Source organism: Caretta caretta, chromosome 6 (genome assembly GCF_965140235.1).
Source record: "Caretta caretta isolate rCarCar2 chromosome 6, rCarCar1.hap1, whole genome shotgun sequence".
NCBI lineage: Eukaryota > Metazoa > Chordata > Testudines > Cheloniidae > Caretta > Caretta caretta.
The window spans coordinates 2,787,464-2,808,252 of record NC_134211.1 but is presented as its reverse complement, the minus strand read 5'-3'; the positions used below and the strand labels follow the sequence as shown (position 1 = coordinate 2,808,252).

General features: G+C 55.8%; 1 protein-coding gene across 1 annotated transcript; it reads left to right on the top strand.

The window, feature by feature from the left end:
* The first annotated feature begins 831 nt into the window (after positions 1 to 831).
* On the top strand, positions 832 to 19,245 carry LOC125637857 (serine protease 53-like). Its single transcript, XM_075129056.1, has 17 exons — positions 832 to 874; positions 6,927 to 6,953; positions 8,805 to 8,973; positions 10,364 to 10,644; positions 10,766 to 10,932; positions 11,317 to 11,512; positions 11,699 to 11,849; positions 12,223 to 12,482; positions 12,629 to 12,792; positions 13,607 to 13,838; positions 14,177 to 14,236; positions 14,745 to 14,859; positions 14,978 to 15,098; positions 16,769 to 16,825; positions 17,585 to 17,641; positions 18,114 to 18,170; positions 19,183 to 19,245. The coding sequence occupies exons 1-17, from the start codon at positions 832 to 834 to the stop codon at positions 19,243 to 19,245; spliced, it is 2,220 nt and encodes a 739-aa protein (XP_074985157.1).
* The last annotated feature ends 1,544 nt before the right edge of the window (positions 19,246 to 20,789 follow it).

The window sequence follows — 20,789 nt, the reverse complement described above, 5'->3', positions numbered from 1 at the left end:
CATGATTAATAAAGTGGAATCTTTCACAAAGCACGGTGACGTTTCAAAAAAGGAATCAGATAGGCTGAATGAAATGTGAATCTTTAACCCAGAGAGATTTCAACAAATATCAGTTAAAATTAACCTAGAGAGATTTTTCTCCCAAGTGTTTTCTCCCAAGTTTTCTTTGAGTCAAATGTGTGTGGAGGGGGAAAAATCACCCAGTCTAAATAAAAGCTGAATATTAAACTCAGAAAGAACTGATCCTGAGTTTGCATTGTGAATTGGAGTTAATTGTGTGTTTTAAAAAGTGTCAAGGTGTCGCAATAAAATCTAAGTCTTTAACACAGAGATATTTTATCCCCTGAGTTTACTGGACATTTGAGTTAAATAGAGATGCCCCAAAACAGATAGAAGAGTTTTACACTGTCTGAATAAGAACTCCTTCCCCTTCTGGGTTAATCCAGCCTCAATTCCTGACTGTCTTCATCTCAAAATCCTCCCGGATCCCCAGTCATCCATAGAGTCTTCTAGGGTAGCCAAGATCTGAATTTCTAATGGCAAGAAATGGACACAGTTTCTAGATCCATTAGAAAAGCCTCAAGGAAGGGGCAGAAGGCCCCTGTGTTTGTGATTCTAGCGCAGCTCAGCAAGGAGGAGTCACAAGCCTGTGGGGCAGAGAAAGCCCTAATGAAGTGGCAATGAGTAACCCATTTGCACACGCACGCCTCATTGTGTAATTCTGGCAAGGTGCATGCAGGCGGGACGACCTGGGGCGGCAGGTGCGAGGTGTATTTAAACTGTACCTCGGAGGAAGGCGCAGGAGGATCACAGGAGATCGGCCCACGGAGGATGGAATCTCTCAGCCTTCGGCAACTGCTGCTGATCGGGATCTGTGAGTCACGGGACGGGAGGGAAATCTGGCTGCGGGATGGGGTTGGTGCAGTTTGGAAGTGGCTTGCCATTGTGGTGTGGCAAGACTGATTTAGGCACCGAGCTGCTGTGTCGATGGGGATGGTGACAGGACCTGCAAACCCGGAGCTGGGGATAGAACCCAGGAGTCCTGGCTCCCAGCCCCTCCTGCTCTAACCCACTAGACCCCACTCCCCTTCCAGAACCAGAGAGTCCTGAATCCCAGCTCCCCAGCCCCATGCTCCAACTACTGCGCCCCACTCCCCTCCCAGAGCTGGAGAGAGAACCCAGGAGTGTAAAGTGCCTTGATCCAGACTCCCAGTCCTGCTAACACCTCCTGCGCGGGATGAATCCAGCCTCTGCTCTCCTCACCCAGCAACAAAGAAGGAACACTGAGTAGGAGCAGGGAGCAGCTAACAGCTGTCCCTAGGGATGAGTGAGACCCACTCTTGGGGAAAGAGAAAAGGCCAGGCTGGGTCAGCACGGGACAGTGCTGGGTATTTGCTCAGGGATTTTGTTTACATTTGGGGTTGGAGCGGAGCTGGATTGTAGGGGAAACCCTCATTTCCGTGAACAGGAAGCTTCCCTGTTTGTTTGCCATTTCTGCGTAAGAGTATAAAGTTCCCTCAATGGTTTGCTCCAAATTAGTGCTCAGCTCAGGGCAGGGTTGCAAGACAGCTTCCAATGCACCGGGCACCAGATTCCCTGGTGCACGGGCAAAACTGGAGTGGCTGGGATATCATGACTCCAGGCATCCCACCACACTCCTCCCAGAGGTAGGGATAGAACCCAGGAAACCTGGCTCCCAGACACCCAGCTCTAACCGCTAGACCGCACTCCCCTCCCAGAGCCAGGGTTAGAACCCAGCAGTCCTGGCTCCTAACCCACCAAATCCCACTCCCCTCCCCGAGCCAGGGAAAGAACCCAGGAGTCCTGGCTCCTAGAGCACAGCCAGCTCCCGTTTTAATTCTGGGGTACTCCACTCCCAAATCCACATCAAACAGCACCCCACATTCCAGCCTTCTCTGCCCTCTTCCTGGGAGCTCCTCAGGCCCCTGACTCTTCAACATAGACCACTCCAAGAAATCCCAGCGCCTTTACTCTGGGTCCCACTTGGCTCCTGGTCCATCTCCGAGCCCTGCCGGGGGCTCACCTCATCTCCCACTGCCTTAGTGCCCCCTCGGTCTCAGCTCGGCCCTGAGTCCACTTTTAGGCCTGACCTGCTGCTGTGAGATGCCCCATCTCCTGGAGTCTTTGCCTTCTAACTGTCCCTAGCCTATTTGTCAGAGGGTGGAGATGAGATCACTTGATCATTACTGTTAGGTTCACACCCTCTGGGGCACCTGGCATTGGCCACTGTCGGCAGACAGGATACTAGGCTGGATGGACCTTTGGTCTGACCCAGTAGGGCCATTCTTATGTTCTTATGTTCCCGCCCCGGGTTTCCCAGGCTCCCTTCCCACCCCCACCCTCCTTCCTTAGGGCTTCTTGCTGGGACTCAGCCTCATGCCTCCACAGGTCTTCTTGGCTCTTAACACACAGCATGGCCTCCCTGCCAGCTCCCCACCGCAGGGGCTATGGCAGGAGCCTTCCCCTTCCGGCAAATCGTCTCCACAGCCCCCGCAAATCTGCCTCCAGCCCCACCCCTGCCACCTTAGGCTTCATCATCACTGCCTCTAGCCCCGTCCTGGCTCTGGTTCTGGCTCCAGGCTTCCAAGTCCCAGCTGCCTCTCACGCGATCTCCTCCTTGGTCCCTTTTCCCATGGCCCTGAGCTCCCTCCTTTATGAAAACCCAGCCCTCCCCAGCCCCAGTTCTAGCACCCTCGCCAGCAGCCTAATGCGACTCCAGTTCCTGTTAACGATGGATGGATTCATAGTTTCCCAAACCATTGTGATCATCTCGTCTGACCTCCCTGGAGAACACAGGCCAGAGACCTGCCCCCGCATAATTCCTAGAGCAGATCTCTTGGAGAAACAGCCAATCTTGATTCAAAAAAATGTAACAATGGAGAATCCACCACGACCCTGGGTAAATTGTTCCTATAGTTAATTACTCTCCCCATTAAAAATGTACACCTTATTTCCAGTCTGAATTTACCTAGCTTCAGCTTCCAGCCAGTGGATCGTGTTAGACTTTTCTCTGCTAGACTGAAGAACCCATTATCAAATATTTGTTCTCCGTGTAGGTACATGGGATCAAGTCCCCCCTGAAACCTTCTCTTTGCTAAACTTAATAGTTACAGCCTCTTGTAACTTTTCCAGCCACACCCGGGGCTTAAACAATGGCTCTGATCCACGTCCAAACTGACCTCCTCTGCTCAGCATCGATCTCAGCTGGTGCCCAGCACCCACAAGGCTAATCAGGGTAAAGGTTGGATCTCCAAGCTGATGAGCCAGAGAAAGTTGTTTGCTCATGCAGCCACACTGGGGCTTTCCTGGCCACCAGAATGCACGCAGCCAGGTGGCTGGAGATGACATGCTGTGGCTAGTATATCTGAGTATTTCCCGAGTGCTAAGAGTTTCAGTCCTAACCTTGGAAGCTTTCTGAGAACTTGGTGTTATGTACATGGGTGGTTCTCAACCTTTATTCATTTGCGGACCCCTAAAAAGTGTCAAAGGGAGCTTAGGAAATCGATTGTCTGTGCAGATAGAGTTGAATTCGGTTCAGTCAGTTTAAGTCTGTGTGGACCCCTTAGACATAGTCTGCCAGCCCCTTGGGGATCTGCAGATTACATCTTGAGAACCACTGATGTATATTACTCGCATTCATAGATTCCACACCACTAGATCCTAGAGTCTGATGTCTACACGACTGCGGTAAGTCGACCTGCACCACGCAATTCCAGCTACGTGAATAATGTAGCTGGAGTTGACATACCTTAGGTCGAGTTACCACGGGGTCTACACTGCTGGGGGTCGACGGGAGAAACTCTCCCATCGACTTACCTTACTCTTCTCGTTGGGGATGGAGTATAGGGATCGACTGGAGAGCCATCTGCTGCCAGTTTGGCGGGTCTTCACTAGACCCGCTAAATGGACCGCCGGTGGATCGATCTCAGAGCGTCGATCCCGGCTGTAGTGGAGATGTAGCCTGACAGTAGGACTTGTGTGCTTGAATTACAGCAGATCTCTCCGGAAAACATCCAATCTTGATTTACAAATAGTCAGGGATGGAGAATCCCCCCTTTGTAAATTATTCCAATGATTAAATTCCCTTTGCTGTTAAAAATTTGCACCTTATTTCCAATCTGAATTTGTCTGGCTTCAACTTCCAGCTGTTGGATCCTGTTAGACCTTTCTCTGCTCAACTGAAGGGCCCATTATCAAATATTTGCTCCCCATGTAAGTCATTATAGACAGTGACCAAGTCAGCCCTTAACCGTCCCTTTGTTAAAGCTAAATAGATTGAGCTCCGCGGACATCTCACTATGAGGCAGGTTTTCCCATCCTTTAATCATTCTCACAGCTCTTCTCTGCACCCTCCCCAAAGTTATCAGCATCCTTATCTAACATCATTCTGCAGAGACTTGTTTGGGGGAGTTTTGCCAAAGTTTCTGCTTTGAGAAATGCTCTTTCAAGGTGTTCTCACATCCATGTGCAGACTTCGATTCTATGTCGCAATCATTTCCCTGGAAAGGCATATTAATTAAATCGAGGAGAGAGGCAAGATTCTGAGAAGCATGACTCAGGTGCCTTGCCCTTGGACTGAGTTGGATCCAAAAAAGAGCCCATGCAATTCTCTGCAACGACAGCACGAGCAAGGGGGCCGATCGTGACGAAAACGTTTCCAGGGTCTGACAAGTCCTTTGGAACACCGTTTTCCAAGGAACTACAGCTCGGGGAGGGGTGAAATCAATCAGGACTGTCCTTGGGTTTGTGTAGATTGGATGAGTTCTCACAGACAGCTGGAACCTGCTCTGGGGGTTGACTTTTCCATGATCAACTGAAGTTGCTGCTTTGATTGAGGACAGGATCCTGGTCAATAGCAACTGTACGCAAATCCTTAGACTAGGATTGTCTGTTAGGACTACCTGGCCTGGCGTTAAGCAACTTGCTTGCTCATGCTTGGCATTTCTCAGAATTTTGAAATATCAACTCTGAAACCAGAACCTTTGGCCTCCAGGCAACATTACCAAAAATAGCCTTTGCGGAGGGCAGGACTCAGGCTCAAAGCCTGTGAGTGCTGAAGTTTACCATCACAACTAGTCACCAAATCCTGCTGGGCACATAAAGATTTTTTCTCCCCCGGCTCCTTGCTTGGCCTCCAGCCACACTGGAGAGCTAACATTGAGCCTGGATAACTTCATCACTCTCGCTTCCCCAAAGGGGATAGGACCGGAGATCCAAACTTAGCGGGGGAGATCAGTTTTGAGGTAGATGAGAGCCATCGTTTCATCGATAGGCGCGCACAAACAAAGTGGTAAGAGCTGGAAGTGGTGGTTGTCGTGTGATTTTTAGGGGGCCATATTTCGGGCTGACCTCAAATACCCCACCGTGCAGCCTCGTGAGGTGCCGCAGTTTTCAAGACAGTCGGAGTCTGTTTGTGGATACGGGAGCACTTGGAATAATTGGCCTCAGTCTTCATGATAGTGACCGATTAGAATTGCTTTGCTGATGCATCAGAGGATTGCACTTGAGTGAAACTCAAGCGGGCAGCCAGCTGGGTGTGCAGGCTGTGGGGAGCACAAACTAGGGGGGTGGGAGGGGGGGCGTGACAGTCCGTCACCCCTGTGCAGTTCATAGCACACGGGGATCCGACAGGCCGAGGACAAGCTGCTGCCTGTAGGGGATTGAAGGTGGAGTGGTCCCACTCCCATGCTCCAGGGCAGAAAGGAACTGCCTGTGAGCAGGAACAGGAAGGAAGATCTTCCTCTCGGTCAAACACCATGTCACAAGAGACGCTGGGCAATGCTGAGTGGGGACATGGCAACTTCCTCTGATCCAGCCCTGCTCACTGCTGGAGCGGGCAGGATACAGCGCTAGATGGGCCCACGGAAATCCCAGCACCGGCAGCTGAGCACCGTGCCCCCTGGACGGCACCCACATGAGGCAGCCAGAGCGAACTGGTCTCATGGCTCAGGCCAGGAGATAAGAGCTTCCTAGAGGGGAGTCCAAATGGGACCGAGCCGGGCAAGGTGCAGTCGCTGTTCACATTAACGCTCCACCCACCGCTATTGAGCCCCCCATTCCCTGCAGCACTGCTCCCCCTAGTGCCGCACTGGGGGGCAACAGCGAGGGAGGAGTGCCCCCTACTGAGCCCCCACCCCCCCCGCTGTGTGCAGGACAGCGCCCCCTAGTGTCTCTCTGGGACATTGGTGCCAGCACTGACTGCCAGAGGGGAGCACTCCCGACCGAGCCCTGCCCTGCTCCCTGCAGCACAGTGCCCCCTAGTGGTGCACTGGGGCATTGACGCCAGCACTGACTGCCCGGGGAGAGCGCCCCCTAGCGCACAGCCCTGTGTGTTTGTAAGCCCAAAACCAATATTTGCTTGTTTGTTTTTAAAAATAGTTTCCTTTTCTTTCACCGAGGTGATTTTGTTGGGTTTTTAACCATTTTATATCCCCCCATCCCCTTAGGTGTCCTTGGGCTTTCAACCCTTTTCTTTTTTAGTCTATTGCCTTTTTATCCTCTGAGAACTGCAAATAGAACCCAGGCGTCCTGCTGACTCCCTTCCCCTGCTCTAACCCACCAGACCCACTCCCCCACCCCCCGGAGCGAGCGATAGAACCCAGGAGTCCTGACTCCCAGCCCCGCATGCTCTAACCCACTAGTCCCCACTGTCCTCCCAGAGCCAGGGGTGGAACCCAGGAGTCCTGGCTCCCAACCCCTCATTTTCTAACCCATGAGCTCTAGTCCACAGACAATGATGCCTCAGAGATGTAAGTTCTCCCTGCTAAGTCCACTGGGTATCCTGGGTCCGGGCTGCCCTGGAGTCAGATACTGGGTCCTACTGAGCCAGCACATCCCTCCAGATGAAATCATCCCCCAGAGGATACCAACACAGGCTCCTCACCCTTGTTTTCTCTCCCTTACAGGCCTCCAGCAAGGAGCAGTGGCAACAGGTAGGAAGCCCAACATCCCTCTGATCTGGGCTTGTGGGAATTTGGCTGCCCTCCTCCAGGCTCCTGAGCGGCTGGTTCCATCTGCCCCGGAGCTGTGGCGGCTGGGGAGCAGGAATGGCGGCTCTGGAAAGGAGGATTTTTGCATTTCACGGTGGGCTTCTGCAAATGAGTCAATGCCCAGCGCACTGGTCTGAAACCCACCAGAGGAAAGTCAATAAGGGCAAACGCAAAGCGCAGCACGTAGGAAGGGAAAGTCAGATGCACAGCTACAAAATGGGGGAATAACTGGCGAGGTGCAGTGCTGCTGGAAAGGCTTCGGGGCTTATAGCAGATCACAGAGAGAATATGAGTCAACAATGTGATGCAGTGGAAAGAAAGGCGAATATCAGTCTGGGGTGTATGAGCAGGAGCGTCATATGGAAGACCCGGGAGGTCATTGTCCCCCTCTACTCAGCACTGGTGAGGTCTCAGCTGGAGGGCTGTGTCCAGTTCTGAGAACCGTACTCTCAGGAAGATGTGGACAAATTGGAGAGGAGGGATGGCTCGGTGGTTTGAGCATTGGCCTGCTAAACCCAGGGTTGTGAGTTCAATCCTTGAGGGGGCCATTTAGGGATCTGGGACAAAAATTGGGGAATTGGTCCTGCTTTGAGCAGGGGGTTGGACTAGATGACCTCCTGAGGTCCCTTCCAACCCTGATATTCTAGCTTTCTATGAGAGAGTCCAGAGGGGAGCAAAAAAGTTTAGTCCACCTGAGCTATGAGGAAAGGTTAAAAAAGCCAGGTGTGTTTAGTCTTGAGAAAAGAAGAGTAAGGGGGGGACCTGATAACCATCTTCAAATATGTTAAGGGTTTTGGTACAGAGGCTGGTGATCAATTGTTCGCTCCGTCCACTGATGGTAGGACAAGAAGAAATGGGCTTAATCTGCAGCAAGGAAGATTTAGGTTAGAAATTTGAAGAAAACTTTCTAACTCTCAGGGGCATTAAGCTCTGGAATGGGCTTCCGATGGAGGATGTGGAATCCCCATCATTGGAGGTTTCTAAGAACAGACTGGACAAACATCTGTCAGGGCTGGTCTAGGTTTACTTGGTCCTGCATCAGCACAGGGGGCTGGACTTGATGCCCTCTCATGGTCCCGTCCAGCCTGACATTTCCGTGAGTCTAGATTAATAGGATACACAAGTAAAGCCATTGCAACATTTCATAGAATCATAGAATATCAGGGTTGGAAGGGACCTCAGGAGGTCATCTAGTCCAACCCCCTGCTCAAAGCAGGACCCATCCCCAATTTTTGCCCCAGATCCCAAATGGCCCCCTAAAGGACTAAACTCACAACCCTGGGTTTAGCAGGCCAATGCTCAAACCACTGAGCTATCCCTCCCCCTGGTGGGGGAGGGATGAAGGCTCCAGATTTCCAGGCTGATGGGCAAGGGAGGTTTGATAAATCATGCAGCAGACATTGCAGAGACTCTGCAATCCAGCTGCATGGAATTTGCACATGCCACCATGGATGTAATAACAGTGAGACACCCACACAAGGGTATGCACAATGAGGCGGACACAATCACATCACACACACACAGCCTCCCCATACTTTAACCCACTAGACCCCACTCTCCTCCTGGAGTGAGAGATAAAACCCAGGATTCCATGCCCCTCCCCACCCTGCTCTAACCCACTAGACCCCACTCACTTCCCAGAGCCAGGATAGAACCCAGGAGTCCTGGATCCCAGGACCCCCTGTTCTAACTCACTAGACCCCACTCCTCTCCTGGAATAACCAGTTCCCTCTGTTTTCTTCCACATGTGGGGTAGGATTATTGAGTGATAACTATTTCCCCCACTTTCTACAGGACCAGTCTGTGGCCAGCAGAGAATCTTTGGCCGGATCGTCGGTGGGGTCAATGCCCGGAGAGGGGAGTGGCCCTGGCAGGCCAGCCTGCAGCTCCGCGGGGAGCACATGTGTGGAGGGACCCTGATTGGTGACAAATGGGTTCTTTCAGCCGCTCACTGCTTTATTGGGTGAGTCTAGAACCTCAGGGCTCGAATCTTGGGGAAAGAAGTCTGCATGGCCTCTAGAACAGGGTAGCTAGGACTGTGTGTGTCATCTAGCACTGGGAGTGCAGGGCTGCTCATCTAGAGCCATGGGCACGAGAACTCTCAGTCTAGAACAGTGCACACATCATCCAGAGGCAGAGAGCTGTTCTAGAACCCAGCATGGTCTCCAGTAAAACATCCTGAGACTTGAAAGATCAGAGATGATGAAATCTAGAGCGTCTGCAACATCTAGATAGGTATTCAGGATCTAGAGTACAGAGCAGTTAGTCCAAAACCATGCACAGCATCTATAATGAGCCTAGAGCTGGGCATGTAAACTGTGTGCACCAACCACAGTTGAGGATCTAGATATGTATGCACGATCTGGAAAGAATGGAGACATAAATCTAGAAAGGTGTCTACCATCAAGAGCAGTGAATCTAGAGCTGCACACAGCATCTAGAACAAACATAGAGGCAGGAAACTAAAACAATATGTACAAACCAGAGCAAAGAACCTCATGCTGTATACAACGTCTGGAATTAGTCTAAACCCACAATTGTATAGTTGTATGTACTGCCTAGAACTGGTCTAGAACCATGAATGTAGAACTGTTTTACAGGCACCATCTAGAACAAACCTAGACCCACTAATCTAGAGCTGCAATCCAGAGTGAGTCTAGAGCCATGCACTTAAAAAGATGACCACCACCAAGAGACAAATAACCTCAGAACAGGGAATCTAGAATCAGCAAGATCCATTAACCTAGAACCAAGTGCACCACCAAGAGCCAGGAAGCAATCTATATAGAGAGAGAGAGACAAGATGGCCAGTGTCAGTTTGGTGGGTCCTGCGCTTTTCTTGGCAGGGGGCTAACCTGCCACCTCTTGCCCCTGCTCTTGGGGCCTGGGAAGGTGGTAAAGGAGGGAAGCAGGGGCGGGGTCTGGGCTGGCTTCTCACTCTGAGCCCCAGCCCCTCTCAACCCCTGTGGGTTCTCACCCTCTTCCCCCTTGGGTGGGATAACTTTGGTCCTTAGACGCTGGGGGAGGGAGTCTCCCTCCCCTGGTGGGGCAGGGTCTCCCTTACTTTGGTCCTCTGATCTTTCAAGTCGCACAGCACACCTCCAGGCTCCAGTCCTCTCTCCTTTTCCCTGACTGCCTGAAGCGGGGGGGGGGGGGGTTATTAGGTTCTTGACAAGGCCTTAATTGACAGCAGGTGCTTCAATTAACCTGTAGCCACCCTCCCTAGGGAACCACGCCTTAATTAGCCTTAATTAGCTTATATGTTTCTCCTTCAGCACACATACACATACACAATCTAGGACAAGTCTAGAACTCAGCCTGGTAATGACACCCAGGCCCTTATCCCCCTGCAGGAAGGACACGACCAAGGACTCATCCTCCTGGAACGTGGTACTGGGGCGTCTGAAGCTGAGAGGTGGCCGTCTGCCGGGCATAGTGCGGAACGTGTCCGAGATCATCACCCACGAGAAGTACAAAGACTTCACTAAGGGCTTGGACATTGCCCTGCTGAGGCTGGCTGAGCCCGTCCCTTTCAGCCGTGATGTAGCCCCCATCTGCCTGCCTTACGCCAACCACCAATTCGCCTTCGGGTCCCAGTGCTGGGCCACCGGCTGGGGCAGGGTGAAGGAGGACAGTGAGTGAGAGGGGAGAGCTCCTGGCAAAGATGGAGACATCTAGTCCCCTGTCCCTTTCCCCGCTCCGGGGTATGCTCATTCCTGACAGGGCACTCACCCGTTTTCTTTCTCTCCCTGCAGTGACCCTCCCACCTCCCAAGCCTCTCAAGAAGGTGGGGCTGGACTTGCTCAGTGCAGAGACCTGCAACTGCATCCACAATAATCTGCGCCAGAAGGAGCTCGCCAGCCCCGCCGGGCCAGGGCTGATCTGTGCCGGGTATCAGAAAGGGGGCGTGGGGCCTTGCCAGGTGAGAGTGAAAGGGGGGTGCCAGGTGGGGGAAAGGCAGAGGGGCTGGGCTAAGGGGTTGGAGAGAAAGAAGGGGAGGGATAGCTCAGTGGTTTGAGCATTGGCCTGCTAAATCCAGGGTTGTGAGTTCAATCCTTGAGAAGGCCATTTAGAGATCAGGGGCAAAAATTGGGGATTGGTCCTGCTTTGAGCAGAGGGTTGGACTAGATGACCTCCTGAGGTCCCTTCCAACCGTGATATTCCATGATTCTATGATTCTAAGGGGAAGCAGATGGGTTGTGGGAGGGGAACAGAGGGGCTGCCCCTGGTTTGGATGGGGGTAGAGAGGGCAAAGGGATCACACCTTGCTCCCCAGCCCTGAATCTCCATGCCCATCCCTCCCCAGGGTGATTCCGGGGGGCCAGTGGCCTGCTTCGAGGATGGGACATGGTTCCAGGCCGGGATCCTGAGCTTCTCAGTGGGCTGTGCCCGGCCCCACAGCCCCATCCTGCTGACCGAGGTCACTGCCTACACAGACTGGATCCAGAACCAGACAGAGGGAGCCTCCTTCGCTGTCCAGACTGCGCCGCCCCCTGTCAGCAGTGACCATGAAAAGTGCAGAGGTGCGGCCAGTGGGGAATGGGACATGGAGCCTTTCCCCTCTCGGGGGTGCTGGTTCTGATCCAGCCCCAGGGAGGGGGAATGGCTGGTTCTGATCCAGCCCCAGGGAGGGGGAATGGCTGGCTGTGAGGGGCAGGTGATAGGCTACTGACTTCTAATCTCTCCAGGTTGTGGGAAGCTGAACGGATCCGAGCTGAGTGTCACTGCCAAGGGGCCTTGGCCCTGGTACGTGAGCCTACAATATCGGGGGCAGCATGTCTGCGGGGGAGCGCTGATCTCTGAGAGCCGGGTGCTGGCGGCTGCTCACTGCTTCATCGGGTGAGTGAGGGGCATGAGGTGGGGGTGTCCCAGCAGGGGTTGGGGAGGGAGGGAGAGGTGTCATGCACATCAGGGTATCCATGCCTCTATCAGAGATGAATGACTGTCTGTAATGTGTGCCCTGCCCAGCTCCCCTCTGGACCCCACTCCCCTCCCAGAGATAGAACCCAGGAGTCCTGACCCCCCATCCCCCTCTGCTCTAAGCACTAGACCCCACTCCTCTTCCAGAGCCAGGGATAGAACCCAGAAGTCCTGACCCCCATCCCCTTCTGACCCCACTCCCTTGCCAGTGCCGTGGATCGAACTCCAAACTCCTGACTCCCAGCTCCTTGCCCTGACCGATTAGTAACCCCCTCCGGGGGCTGTGTTGCAGGCGGCAAAACCCCAGAGCCTGGAAGGTGCTCCTGGGTGAACGGCGGGAGGAGGAAGAGCCACGCTGGCAAGAAGAGAGGGGCCTTCGGAAGCTCATCCTCCATGCAGCCTACGTGAATGTGAAGACGGGATTTGACATCGCGCTGCTGAGGCTCGCCAAGCCAGTGGTGTTTGGGGAGAACATCTGGGCTGTCTGCGTCCCCTACAAGACACACCGATTTCAGCTCGGCGGCACCTGCTGGGTCAGGGGACGGGAGAATGGTATGTGGGACATGGGGGCCTTTCCCCTCTAGGGGCACCGACTTCGATCTGGCCCCCAGGCGGTCAGTGGCTGGCTCAAGGGGCAGAGGGTAGGATAAGGGGTAGGGCTTGGTAACTGCCAACACAATGTCTCTGTGTTTTTATAGATCGGGCTCCCCTACCGCAGCTACTACAGGGCATGGAGGTGGATCTCATGGGACCTGTCGCCTGTAACTGCACCTACAACCAGTCCGGCTCCGCTGGCGAGGCAGTGTCCATCCTCCCAAACATGCTTTGCGCTGCTCAACAGGAGAAGAGCACCAGCTGTGAGGTGAGTGAGCCATCCTTGGCATAGCATGGCCCCCGGGTCTTCAGAACATCTGGGCAGCCACAACAGCTGGCTCTGAAGGACTGATCTCCATGGCTCCGTCAAGGGAGACATTCCCCCATTTTCCACCCAAAGGCCTGGTTCTGGCAGGCCTTCCGTCCCCCCCTGCATCTCACCCCTGCCCCATTTGCTTATCAGATGCTCTGGACGTTCAGGGTGCTGATCACTTGAATCTAGATGCTGGCTCCTCTGGAGCTGTCCATGGTGCTGAAGTGATCAATCCTCTGGGGCTGAACCATCCAGCATTCAGTGGGGCAGGTACCCAGCAGTACATGGGGCTTATAGCACTGTCCATGGTACTGAGATTTTCTATTGGCCATTGCTGAGCTACATGCTTTTGGGTCAGGCAGGTTTTCCACACACCCTTGTTCCTCTAGAGCTGTCCATGGTACTAATGTGTCCTATTTTGCCCAGGGCTGAGCCAGCCGGTGTTCGGTAAGGCATGGATCCAGTATGTCCTGGTTCTCCAGGGTGACCTGTCCTATTGTCTGTGGGTAGTCCATCCTGCCTTGGGTTGGACATTGATGTAGCACACCACAGCTCTCCACGGTGCAGACATGGTCTGTGCAATCTCTGACCCACTGTGCATTGGGGTAGCTCATGGTCATTCTTGGAGGACTGTTCCACTAAATTTCTGGGACAACTCCTCATGCAGCCACGCCCTGGGGAAGACCCAGAATATCCACTGTCCAACAGGCCCTGAGAACCCACCCAGTCTGGAGTTCATGCAGTTGTCCCTTTGCTTGTGACTTTCCAGGGCGATGATGGGGGGCCTCTGATTTGCAATGAGAAGGGCACCTGGTACCTGACTGGCCTCTCCAGCTTTCGCAATGGCTGCGGGAGGAAGAGCCAGCCCGGGGTATACACAGAAGTTAGCGCATATGAGGAATGGATCTTGGACATCACGCGGGATGGTTACTTTGCCAAGCAGCCCATGCCACTTCCAGAGGTCCTAGAAGAGGACAGATGCCCAGTGAAGCCTACTCCAAGTAAGGGGAGATCCAGACAGCAAGCTCAGTTTCTTTGGGCGCCCATGCTAAGAAGACGGGCTAGGTCAATGCTTGGATGGGAGACCAGAAAGGAAAAACAGGGTGCTGCACAGGGGGCTACCTGCTCTCTCATAGCAGTTGAGGCTGGCCCCGATGCCCCATAGTGGCATTAGGAGGCCCTGTGCTGTAGGGGTTGGGACAGGAACTCAGTAGTGGGTGGTCTCCCCTGGCAGTCCGTGCTGACCCCAATGCCCCACTGCAACACTAGGGGGCGCTGTGCTGCAGGAACCAATGTGGGTGATTCAGAGACACTCCCTGACTATGCCTCTCTCCTGCAGCTTCCGGTGGAGACGGGGAAAAGCCAGTGACACCCACTGGTGGTACCACGCATGGGGAAGGTGAGTCCCGAAGCATCTGAGGGCACTTTTCCCCTGCCCTGGCAGTCCGAGGGGTGTTCAGAGGTGTGGTCTCACTGCAAAGTGACCTGCCCCTCCAGCAATCTGCCTCCCCACCCAGAGCTACCTCCCAGCACCTGGGACAAGCCTTCTACCCTGCCTGCCAAGCACCTTAGAATCATAGACTATCAGGGTTGGAAGGGACCTCAGGAGGTCATCTAGTCCAACCCCTGCTCAAAGCAGGACCAATCCCCAATTTTTGCCCTAGATCCCTAAATGGCCCCCTCAAGGATTGAACTCACAACCCTGGGTTTAGCAGGCCAATGCTCAAACCCCTCAGCTATCCCTCCCCCGAAGCCATCCAGAGCCCAGCTCCGCCTCCACCCACTGCTCCGGTGTGGCACTAGGGGGCACCGCACTGCGGGAAGCAGAGCAAAGGCTCAGTAGGGGGTGCTGTCCTCCGGCAGTCAGGGCTGACCCCAGTGCAGTGTTGGGGGGCGCTGTGCTGCAGGGAACAATGTTGGGGATGCCCAGACACTTACTGACTATGCCTTTCTCTCCTGCAACTTCCGGTGGAGAGGGGGAAAAGCCAGTGACACCCACTGGTGGTACCACGCATGGGGAAGGTGAGTCCCGAAGCATCTGAGGGCACTTTTCCCCTGCCCTGGCAGTCCGAGGGGTGTTCAGAGGTGTGGTCTCACTGTAAAGTGACCTGCCCCTCCCGCAATCTGCCTCCCCACCCAGAGCTACCTCCCAGCACCTGGGTCACGCCTTCTACCCTGCCTGCCAAGCACCAAGCCATCCAGAGCCCAGCTCTGTCTTCACCCGCTGCTCCGGTGTGACACTGGAGGGCGCCGAGCTGCAGGTGATGGGGCAGGGCCTAGTAGCGGGTGCCCTTCCCTGGCAGGCAGCGCTGGCCCTGATTCCCCAGTGTGGCGGTGGAGGGCGCTGTGCTGTGGGAAGCAGAGTAAAGGCTCAGGAGTGGGCGGTCTCCCCTGGCGGTCAGCGCTGACCCCAATGCCCCACTGTGACACTAGGGGGCGCTGTGCTGCAGGAAATATTGTGGGTGACTCGGAGACACTCCCTGACTAGGCTTCTCTCTCCTGCAGATTCTGGTGGAGACGGGGAAAAGCCAGTGACACCCACTGGTGGTACCACGCATGGGGAAGGTGAGTCCCGAAGCATCTGAGGGCACTTTTCCCCTGCCCTGGCAGTCCGAGGGGTGTTCAGAGGTGTGGTCTCACTGCAAAGCAACCTGCCCCTCCCGCAATCTGCCTCCCCACCCAGAGCTACCACCCAGCACCTGGGACAAACCTTCTACCCTGCCTGCCAAGCACCATAGAATCATAGACTATCAGGGTTGGAAGGGACCTCAGGGGGTCATCTAGTCCAACCCCCTGCTCAAAGCAGGACCGATCCCCAATTTTTGCCCTAGATCCCTAAATGGCCCCCTCAAGGATTGAACTCACAACCCTGGGTTTAGCAGGCCAATGCTCAAACCCCTCAGCTATCCCTCCCCCGAATCCATCCAGAGCCCAGCTCTGCCTCCACCCGCTGCTCCGGTGTGGCACTGGGGGGCACCGCACTGCGGGAAGCAGAGCAAAGGCTCAGTAGGGGGCGCTGTCCTCCGGCAGTCAGAGCTGACCCCAGTGCAGTGTTCGGGGGCGCTGTGCTGCAGGGAACAATGTTGGGGATGCCCAGACACTTACTGACTATGCCTTTCTCTCCTGCAACTTCCGGTGGAGACGGGGAAAAGCCAGTGACACCCACTGGTGCCACAGAAGAGGAAGGTGAGTCGCTAAGCACCTGAGGCCCCTTTCTCACTTTCCAGGCAGTCTAAAGGATACTCAGATGTCTGGTTTCACTGCAGAGCGACCTGCCCCTCCTGCATCCAGAGCTACCTCCCAGCTCCTGGGACAGACCTTCCACCCTGCCTGCCAACCACCAAACCATCCAGAGCCCAGCTCTGCCCCCACCAGTCAGTCTGGTGGGGCACTAGGGGGCCCTGTGCTGCAGGGAATGGGGGGCTCAGTAATGGGCGCTCTCCCCTGACAGTCAGTGCTGGCCCTGATGTCCCAGCGTGCTGGTAGGAGGCGCTGTGTAGCTGTTCCCCAGCTGCTGCACCCCAGAGCTGGCTGCATATCGGTGCCAGGCAAGCCATCCCCATGCAACGGCATTATCCAGCTGTTTCCCAGTTGCCCCACCCCAGAGGTAGCTGCATTGCAGTACTGGGCAAGCCATCCCTTTGCAGTGTCACTTTGGGGCAAACCATAGCATGTACTGGGTACTGCATGGAGCAGAGCAAATCAGTAGGGGACACTCTCCCCTCATCACCGTGCTGACCCCAGTCCCCCAGTGCAGCACCAGGGGGCGCTGTGCTGCAAGGATTGGGGCAGGTGGCTCAGTAGGGAGCGCTCTCTTCTGGCAGCCAACGCTGACCCCAATGCCCCCGTGCAGTGCTAGGGGGCGCTGTGCTGCAGGGAACAATGTGGGTAACTCAGAGATGCTCCCTGACTATGCCTCTCGCTGCTGCAGGTTCCGGTGGAGAGTGGGAAATTCCAGTGCTACCCGGCTTTGCCAGACGAAGAGAAGGTGAGTCCCACAGTGCCTGAGCCCCATTTTCCACTCCCCGGGCAGTCCAAGGGGTGTTGGGATGTGTTGTCTCACCACAGGGCGACCTGATCCTCCTGCAATCGGCCTCCCCGACCAGAGCTCCCGCCCAGCTCTTGGGACAAACTTTCCACCCTGCCTGCCAACCACCAAACCATCCACAGCCCAGCTCTGCCCCCACCAGTCACTCTGGTGGGGCACTAGGGGGCCCTGTGCTGCAGGGAATGGGGGGCTCAGTAATGGGCGCTCTCCCCTGACAGTCAGTGCTGGCCCTGATGTCCCAGCGTGGTGGTAGGAGGCGCTGTGTAGCTGTTCCCCGGCTGCTGCACCCCAGAGCTGGCTGCATATCGGTGCCAGGCAAGCCATCCCCATGCAACGGCATTATCCAGCTGTTCCCCAGTTGCCCCACCCCAGAGGTGGCTGCATCGCAGCACTGGGCAAGCCATCCCTTTGCAGTGTCACTTTGGGGCAAACCATAGCATGTACTGGGTACTGCATGGAGCAGAGCAAATCAGTAGGGGACACTCTCCCCTCACCACCAGTGCTGACCCCAGTCCCCCAGTGCAGCACCAGGGGGCGCTGTGCTGCAAGGATTGGGGCAGGTGGCTCAGTAGGGAGCGCTCTCTTCTGGCAGCCAACGCTGACCCCAATGCCCCCGTGCAGTGCTAGGGGGCGCTGTGCTGCAGGGAACAATGTGGGTAACTCAGAGACGCTCCCTGACTATGCCTCTCGCTGCTGCAGGTTCCGGTGGAGAGTGGGAAATTCCAGTGCTACCCGGCTTTGCCAGACGAAGAGAAGGTGAGTCCTGCAGTGCCTGAGCCCCGTTTTCCACTCCCCGGGCAGTCCAAGGGGTGTTGGGATGTGTTGTCTCACCACAGGGCGACCTGATCCTCCTGCAATCGGCCTCCCCGACCAGAGCTCCCGCCCAGCTCTTGGGACAAACTTTCCACCCTGCCTGCCAACCACCAAACCGTCCAGAGCCCAGCTCTGCCCCCACCAGTCACTCTGGTGGGGCACTAGGGGGCCCTGTGCTGCAGGTGGTGGGGTTGGGGTTTAGCAGGGAGCGCTCTCCCCGGGCAGTCAGTGCTGGCCCCAAGGCCCCAGTGCAGGACTAGGGGGTGCCGTAGCTGCGGGGAGTGGGGAAGGGGCTCAGTAAGGGGTGCTCGCCCCTCACCACCAATGCTGACCCCCAATGCCACACTGCACTACTAGGGAATAATTTGGGTGACTTAGTGGAGACACTCACTGACTATACCTCTCTTCCCTACAGCTTCCAGTAGCCAGGGGCAGAAGCGAGTGCTACCCGGTTGTGCCAAACGAGGGGCAGGTGAGTCCCCAAATACCCAAGGACACTTTGTCACTCCCCAGGCACTGTAACTGGTGTTCAGAAGCGTGGTCTCTCTGCAGAGCAACCTGACCCTCCTGCAATCTGCCTCCCCACCCAGCTCTTGGGACAAAGCGTCCACCCTGCCTGCCAACCACCGAGCCATCCAGAGGCCAGCTCTGCCACCGCCAGCCGCTGTAGCGTGGCACTAGGGGGCGCTGTGCTGCAGGGAGCAAGGCAGGGGCTGAAAAGAGGCGCTGTCCCCTGGCAGTCAGGGATGGCCCCAGTGCAGCACTAGGGGGCGCTGTGCTGACAACGTCCATTGTAGTGTCTCCGGCACGTTCGTCTTTCATCCAAGTGTTCATTCTGGTGTCCTAGCTGAATCCCTCGCTCTGCCTGCCTCGCTCCCCCCTGCGCTTTCAGCTAGATACCAGGGTCCCCTCCTCTTCCTGTATTAAACTGTGTAGCTCAGTACCCGGCCACCCACCCCAGAGGTGACCGCATCTCAGCACCAGGTGTGCCATCCCTGTGCTGCATTGTGTGCAGCTGTTCCCCAGCTGCCCCGCCCCAGAGCCGGCTGCATCTCCGCGCCGGGTGAGCCATCCCCATGCAACGGCACCCCAGAGCCGGCTGCATCTCCGCGCCGGGTGAGCCATCCCCATACAACGGCACCCCAGAGCCGGCTGCATCTCCGCGCCGGGTGAGCCATCCCCATGCAACGGCACCCCAGAGCTGGCTGCATCTCCGCGTCAAGCCAGTGATCCCTGTGCATGCAGCCTCTAAAGTGCTTTGGGATCCACCAAAGCATCATAACCATGGCTAAAGATACCGCATGACCTCACTGCCTGTTGTCTTTCTGGTCACTTTTGCAGATAAAAACTGGAAGGGATACAAGGGAAAGATCCATGTCTATTAGCTACCGACCCACAGAAGAGAATTCTGGCTCCGTCTGTTTGCTTCATCCAATGGCAGATTGTCACTTGCTAATCGGCAGCTCTCTCTGTTTCCTGTGCAGTCCCAGCTGCTGAGATGTCGAATCGGGCATGAGAGAAGCCACTCGCCTTCATTTGCGTTATGATCCCTTCCCAGTGGGTTCTCCTACCCAGCATTCTATGGATTTAGAAATGACATTTCCTGATGCCACAATGCAACTGGCTCTGGGGAGGAACATTTTTGTTTAACTGCCTATTAATTATTATTAATAATAATGTTACAATAGTATCCAGAGATTCTGAGATCGGGGACTCCGTTGTGCTGAACAAGGCACAGATCCCAGCCGAGATTGGGGGTCCCCATTGTGCCACGTTCTACACAGACCCTGACCGAGATCGGGGGCCCCCCGTCGCACCGGGCGCCTCACAGCTCAGGGACCCTATTGTACTGGGTGCTGCATGGACCCCGACTGAGATCCGGGTCCTCGCTTTGTTCATAGCGCACCAGAGACGATGTTTGCATCCAAAGTCTGATCGTCAACGCTGCGGTGACCTTGGCTTTCCCCCACTCCCACCTCAGTTTGGGTTTCATTTGCCTCGTGTACATATATCACCTGGAGGGAGGTGTAATGATCTTGGGTGTTACAATGGCTTAAAACGAATGTAATAATGTTAATCACAGCACAACCTGATTTTTTGCAGTAGTGTTCAAACAATAATAAAAAATGGATTCATGAACCGCACCAAAGGGCTTTGAGCGTCAATCTAGAGCTTACGTTCAAAATCTTTCGTCTACTACGTTGCGCCCATATCAAGCCTCCTACGCCTTGCAAGACAACACCTCGTGCTGAGCCTCCCCCCGGTTCCCTGCATCACAGCGCCCCACACTGAGCCCCTGCCCTACTCCCCCCCCGCTGAGCCCCCCACTCCCTGCATCACAGCGCCCCCTGCTGAGTCCCCACTCCCCCCCGCTGAGCCCCCCATTCCCTGCAGCACAGCACCCCATGTTGAGCCCACCACCTGCTCCCTGCAGCACAGCGCCCCCTACTGAGCCTCTGCCCCACTCCCTGCATCACAGCGCCCCACACTGAGCCCCTGCCCTACTCCCCCACACTGAGCCCCCCACTCCCTGCATCACAGCGCCCCCTGCTGAGCCCCTGCCCCACTCCCTGCATCACAGCGCCCCCTGCTGAGCCCCTGCCCCACTCCCTGCATCACAGCGCCCCCTGCTGAGCCCCTGCCCCACTCCCTGCATCACAGCGCCCCACACTGAGCCCCTGCCCTACTCCCCCCCGCTGAGCCCCCACTCCCTGCATCACAGTGCCCCCTGCTGAGCCCCTGCCCCACTCCCTGCATCACAGCACCCCACACTGAGCCCCTGCCCTACTCCCCCCCGCTGAGCCCCCCACTCCCTGCATCACAGAGCCCCCTGCTGAGTCCCCCTCCCCCCTGCTGACCCCCCCCATTCCCTGCATCACAGCCCCCCCCACTGAGCCCCTGCCCCGCTCCCCGCATCACAGCGCACCCTGCTGAGTCCCCACTCCCCCCGCTGAGCCCCCCCATTCCCTGCTGCACAGCGCCCCCTGCTGAGTCCCCACTCCCCCCGCTGAGCCCCCCATTCCCTGCTGCACAGCGCCCCCTGCTGAGTCCCCACTCCCCCCGCTGAGCCCCCCATTCCCTGCAGCACAGC

Bases quoted from the DNA above. Each gene is read 5' to 3' on its own strand.
- LOC125637857 (XM_075129056.1), top strand. From the start codon at position 832: ATGGAATCTCTCAGCCTTCGGCAACTGCTGCTGATCGGGATCT. The intron at 12,483-12,628 runs GTATGTGGGACA...GTGTTTTTATAG, and splicing joins GGTCAGGGGACGGGAGAATG to ATCGGGCTCCCCTACCGCAG. The intron at 13,839-14,176 runs GTAAGGGGAGAT...TCTCTCCTGCAG, and splicing joins CCCAGTGAAGCCTACTCCAA to CTTCCGGTGGAGACGGGGAA.